General features: G+C 43.0%; 2 protein-coding genes across 2 annotated transcripts; both read right to left on the bottom strand.

The window, feature by feature from the left end:
• Positions 1-2,953: 2,953 nt before the first annotated feature.
• On the bottom strand, positions 2,954-3,832 carry MELLADRAFT_68960 (uncharacterized protein; the record flags this gene model as incomplete). The annotated part of the gene is made up of 4 exons (XM_007417759.1): positions 2,954-3,004; positions 3,039-3,050; positions 3,198-3,681; positions 3,750-3,832. 4 exons carry the CDS (start codon positions 3,830-3,832, stop codon positions 2,954-2,956), a joined length of 630 nt encoding a protein of 209 aa, XP_007417821.1.
• Positions 3,833-4,600: 768 nt separating this feature from the next.
• On the bottom strand, positions 4,601-5,021 carry MELLADRAFT_113141 (uncharacterized protein; the record flags this gene model as incomplete). The annotated part of the gene is made up of 2 exons (XM_007417783.1): positions 4,601-4,805; positions 4,867-5,021. The coding sequence occupies 2 exons, from the start codon at positions 5,019-5,021 to the stop codon at positions 4,601-4,603; spliced, it is 360 nt and encodes a 119-aa protein (XP_007417845.1).
• Positions 5,022-6,000: the final 979 nt, after the last annotated feature.

Genomic DNA, 6,000 nt, shown 5'->3' with positions numbered 1-6,000 from the left:
TGACAAGGACGACTACTCAGAACCGGGAGCATACCGGCCTATAGCACTGCTAAGTTGCTTGGGTAAGGTATTCGAAACAGTAATAACAAGACGTATCACATACTGGGCCGAAACAAATGATGTACTAGCTGAAGGCCATATGGGAGGAAGGCAACAGCACAGCACAGATGATGCGTTTGTCATCTTTTCGTCATGGATATATCACAAATGGAGAGAAGGGAAGGTAGTGTCGGGACTATTCCTTGATGTAAAATCTGCCTATCCTTCCGTACACAAAAAGAGATTAACTGACACTTTACGCAAAAGAAACTGCCCAGAATACATAGTGCGACAAGTGGAGGACTACCTCGACAACCGAACTACCGACCTTAGGCTCCAAGATTTTTTATCGGAGAAATTCGACGTAGAAGATGGTCTACCGCAGGGTTCCCCGCTCTCGGTGATACTATACATTATATACAACTCAACTTTACTCATCAACCTAGAGGTTGATGTGAAATCGGACAAGATATCCCTGGGATTCATTGACGACATTACTCACCTTGTTGCTAATAAGGACATTGACTTGAATGTGTTAGATCTAGAAGAAGAAGGAGAACGAGCATTAGAATGGGGTAGACAACACGGTGCAATCTTTGATCAGAAGAAGGCACAAGTCATGCACTTCACTCACAAGAAACACGCTAACCCAAATGTGCTTTTTGGGAACCAGGTACTGCAACCGCGAACTACAGAACTACGATGGCTAGGACTATGGGTTGATCCTAAATTATCCTTTGGCCCACACATCCAACGCATGCATCAATGGGGAAAAATGACAATAGCACAGATAAACAGGATTAACAAGTGCTATTGGGGAAATAGCCCCAAGGAGACAAAAACACTGATCATAGCAATTCTCAAGCCACGGATTCTGTTTGGAAGCGTGGTGTGGTTTAATACTAAAACGGAGGGTAAAGTCACCAAAATATTCAACCTATTACAAAACGCAGCTAATAGACTAGCATTAGGAGCCTTTAAAAGCTTGCCCATAGATCATATGACTCATGACGCTAACATGATATCTTTCAAAGACTTAGCAATCCGATACAACCACAACTTTGCTTACAAAAGACTAACAGCACCGAAAAAACATCCGACAAGACAAATCCTAGATAACGAACTTTTCCACACACCACAAAAGCTCTTAAGTCCAACACACAGAATGCTACGGAAGACTGACATGTTGCTGCCTACGAATATGACTGTAGAAACGATACATCCCTATCCGGACCCGCCTTGGTCTGAACCAAAGTGGACGGTAGAGAACAAAGGGGAAAAGCGAGATATAGTGAAAGACCGGGTGCCCAAACAAATCGAGGACGAAAAAGAGAACGGAGCATGTGTGATTTTCACGGACGGCTCATTCATCCCAGACGTAGGAGGAGGCGCTGCAGCAGCACTGGAGGACGGAGTCAATAGCCAAGCTTACGGACCACTACACGGTATTTCTAACTACGAGACTGAGACGATGGCGCTGATATTAGGACTGTTGAAATATAGGACGATAATCACGGAATCTCCCACTAAGTACAAATCCTTAGCAATCTTTAGTGACAGCCAAGCAGCGCTTGAACTACTGACGAACCCGGTACAACCAAAAACCTTACAATACCTAGCAAAAATGCTTTGACAATCTCATCGGACCATCCCATCAAATAGAAAAATCACCCTCTATTGGACACCGGGCCACGAAGGCATTACGTTGAACGAGAAGGCTGATCAGGCGGCCAAAGAGGCAGCAGAAGGCAACACCGATGTGGTAACTCTGCCAGTAAGCTTAGGAGGCCTCTTACGACACACAAAAGAAGTTTTAAAAGGAGAGCCATTTCAATTAAGAAATTCAAAACCAAGGGCCAATACATCGCTGACGCACTAAATCACTTAGAAAAGGGCCAAGCGGCAGCAATATTCCAACTACGATGTGGACACAGTCCACTACGGCAATTCTTACACCGCATAGGAGTCGAAGATGATGATAGATGCGAAACATGCAAAGTAAAAGAGACACCACACCACTTCCTCATATTTTGCAGAAGATACAATAGACAACGTCAAATTTTCAGAAAGAAACTTCAAGAAGAAAAAATCAATGTAGACGTAAATTCATCAACCAAAATATTAGACACACCAGCGGTATTCCCTTACCTCGCACAATTTATAGAAGACACAACAAGATTTACGCATTTGAAAACGTATATAGAAAAATGACATTACAATCACACAACTTATACAACTATGCCAATTTTACAGTCTTATGTTTCCCGCTCCTCTTTCTTCTTAATTTTACTTTCATTTGTGTATTACTATCAATTTCTTTCCGTTTGTTCCACGAGACGACTTATGTGAAGGCTTTGTAGACCGGATCATATCAGTAGACACACACAGAAGTTGTATGCTAGTTACATACCAAAACCACATAGTTAGATAGTGCGATATGTGAAATCCAAAGCACTTAAAAAAAAAAAAAAAAAAAAAAAAAAAAAACTTGTTGACAGATGCAATATCGCGGCGGCATGCTCACAAATGAGCTCGCGCGGTCAAAGTTAACAAAGTCCCTTGTTTTTGACTTGTACAGGCCAGCGACTTACACATGATGTCCCAAATTTGGCGTGAGACCTGTCGGGTATTTTCGACAAAACCCACAATGCTCACTGCACAAAAATAACCCAACTCAGCTCTTTTCGAGATGATGATCAAAAACATGCGCTGCTCCCCTGCGCACATTTGTCCGTTCTCAAAATCTCAATATCTTCATTGGCCCCAAAGATACCTCTCACAAAGGGTTTCGGGGCAGGACCAGGGCCCAACAGTTCCACAAGAATTTCAAATGCTGCGCGGGAGGAAAGGTTTCTTCAAACCCAATAAACTCAAGTTTTGTCATCCCAGGTCACCTAAAGATCATGCATTTCATTTACTCATTACTGTCCTTTGGTAAAACCTCCATTAATATCATGTATTCATTCTGTTACAATGAGGAGCAATGAAGTCATACTCACCATATGCCACATCTATATCAAGTTCACCAAGGATAACCAGCGATGTTTAAATCTTCAACCTGTCCAAACAAAGATGGAAAGGTCATCAGCCTGAGGAGACATGAGATGCAAGTTGTTAGAGAGCAATCATCATTCTGTGGTACAGATTAATGGGCTTACCTTGGGTTGGATGATTTCACGCCAAATGTGCTCTTCATTTCCAGTGGGGTAAATCAGATTGCAGAGGCCTATGAACACTCCGCAGATGACCATGCAGGAGTATGTCCCAGTTCCACAGAAAGAACATTGATTTGGTGTGAGAGACTGGTTGCAACAATCTAGTATGCTGAGAATGAACTCGTAGACAGTCAGGTTCTGACTCTGCAAGTAGTTGACCATGTTGAGGCTTCTATTGACAAGAATGCTTTGGGTTGGTTGGGGGTCTTGAGTGACAAGGGTTTTGCCTGAAGGGCTGACCACAATGATAAACTCCTGGGGGCTCATCCTTTTGGCAAAGATGGTGTTGGTAATATGGGCTATGTGATTCTCATGCTCTGCCTCACTGTCAGGAATGACAATTTGTGAAAGACCTGGTGAATTGCTATTGGATGGAGCCATTTCCAAATGGGTCAGCTGGGATGGCTCCTCTTCTGAGGCAGGACGTCTGTAGATGAATGATTCAGAGACAGCCCGGTCAGATTGAGCCGCATCATCAATGGGTCAGATTCATACAGTGCCAATTGAGATGAGTCGGAGGAAGGTGTGTCAGATTGAACTGATGCAGATTGAGGTGGTTCCAAAGGAGGTGTATCCATAGTGGTAATGGCAAAGGGTAAATATCACACTCTGGCAACAAAGGATGCTTATTGATGGGAAGAGCCATGCCCTTTTGTGCTCTCTTAAGGATGAAAATATGTTTGGTGCTAGTGCATCAACTATGTCCCAAGAAGGGTTTGGTAAAACATGCTTGGATTGGTGACTCAATGTTGGGATTGGCTACTATGTCAAGGGTCATTGGTTTGTTATCCTGAAAGATGATCCCCACCACTCATGATCCTTTGGACGCTTGGGCGGCCAAAAGTCCACATGTGAGAATGCATATGACTATTTCTCATGCTTTAGATATATGTGAATATATCAACAATGTTGGCTTCATGCCCAAAGAGTTCATGGTCACAATTTTCATCTACAAATTTGGACATTGAATATTGCCATTGATTAATGAAGATTGGTTTGGGAAGCAAAGCCACCTGTGCAATAGTTAAGTGTCTTGGTAAACTCACAAGGTTGTGTGCAAAAAGACATGACACTTGGGAGGAGATAATACTAGAAGATGTCAGAAGATTAGATTGTATATGCAAAAGAATGCTTGACTTACTTCATTTGCGGACATTGGCTTTCTCAGGCATCTGCCATTGTTAATTAGCAGGAGGTCAAACAAGGTCAATTCCCTGCAGGAGGATATACAAGTTCCAACCAGGTCACCCCAGACTACTTCAGCAAAAGTGCAGCCAACCATTTTGCTGATCAAATCAAGTCAGGAATGAGAATTCTTTGCTTGCTATTACATAGAAAGCTGTCCCTCACCATGAAAAATAAAATGCCTGAAGCAGACAATGACAATGATGATCCCAAGTGCACGTTCCTTGGCCCATCCAGTCTAGCACCCCACCTTTACAAGGTTCCAATGGCAGCAAAACAGTGATATAAGGAGAATTAGATGAGGCCACTGTGTTGTCCCTCAAGAACCTTGTCTTTGTGAAACACAGTGTGTCCAATCTAGCAGCTCTGAAATTGGGGAGTGTCAGCCAGCCACCTGATATAAACAAAAATGATTGGTTGAACTGACTGGCCAACACTACATTGGAACTTGTAAGGATCTATGGTGATCTGCTCAATGGTTGTGGTAGCTTGCAATTGTTGCGCCAACACAGTACCCCTTGCAAATGGCTTGATGAATTTGGCCAGCAATGTTTTGTATTGAGTCAACAGAAGGTTACACATGTTTGGTGTGACAATCTCTTAAACAAGTGTTTTACAAGCCATGGAACATTTGCGCATCCTGTGAGAAGAGTGGATGATGGAGCCTCTCAAAGTTAATTATAAGATCATGCCCTTACTATGCATCCATCTTTGAATACACAACACCTGCATTGACACATCTTCTTGACTTGTCCATGGAACATGGGGTTTTACCACATCATTCACAGTTGTCTGCAGGCTAAATGCACAGAGGAGGAGGCTAGCATTGCCACAATTCTGCAAGCCATGGGCCAATATGCGGACTGTCAGCCAGTGGATATTGGTTTGTTTGCACCTTTGCCTTCAGACATGGCACACTCGGTGTTAGTAATCGACAACTAGTGAACGTCCTCAAGAAATTCACAAGTCACATACCTGGAGTTCCCAATTCTGCAAAGCTACCCTTGCTCCCATGTAGACCACTGCCTATTGATCAAATTGCCTTGCACAAGCCAAACATACAATTTCCATGTATAATGGATGCGCTGGACTCTTTGGCAGATGGTGTTTCACAAGTCTTGGATGTAGTGATGGTCCAAATGGGTGTCAAAAGGACAAGTATGCAAAGCAGTTGTTAATAGCGGCTGGGGACGTTGGCTCATACCAGCTGCAGGAAAGTTTGTGAGTTAACAGGTGTTTGCCTGTTAAATCACTGGAGGGTATCAATGGTCCTTTCCATCTTTGGTGGGGCTCATACAAATTGGAATTTTGCAAAGCCCATTTGGGGACATCATTGGGGGGGGTTCTGAGAAAGGTCACAATACCAGGGTGTGGTGATCTGTTCATTTGTCAAGTGGCAAGTACAATAAGCCTGGGGTGTCTCAGAATTTCAATGGTATTATTCAATCATCACAGATTGTTCATAAATCAAACATGGTGTTTATTTTCAAGGGAGTAACATCACATTACAGAAAAGAACCCAGTAAAACACCGGTGCAGTAAAATATCACTGACAACCAAT

This window comes from Melampsora larici-populina, assembly GCF_000204055.1.
Source record: "Melampsora larici-populina 98AG31 unplaced genomic scaffold MELLAscaffold_78, whole genome shotgun sequence".
In the NCBI taxonomy this organism is placed as follows: domain Eukaryota; kingdom Fungi; phylum Basidiomycota; class Pucciniomycetes; order Pucciniales; family Melampsoraceae; genus Melampsora; species Melampsora laricis-populina.
This window is presented reverse-complemented; position numbering and strand designations above follow the sequence as displayed.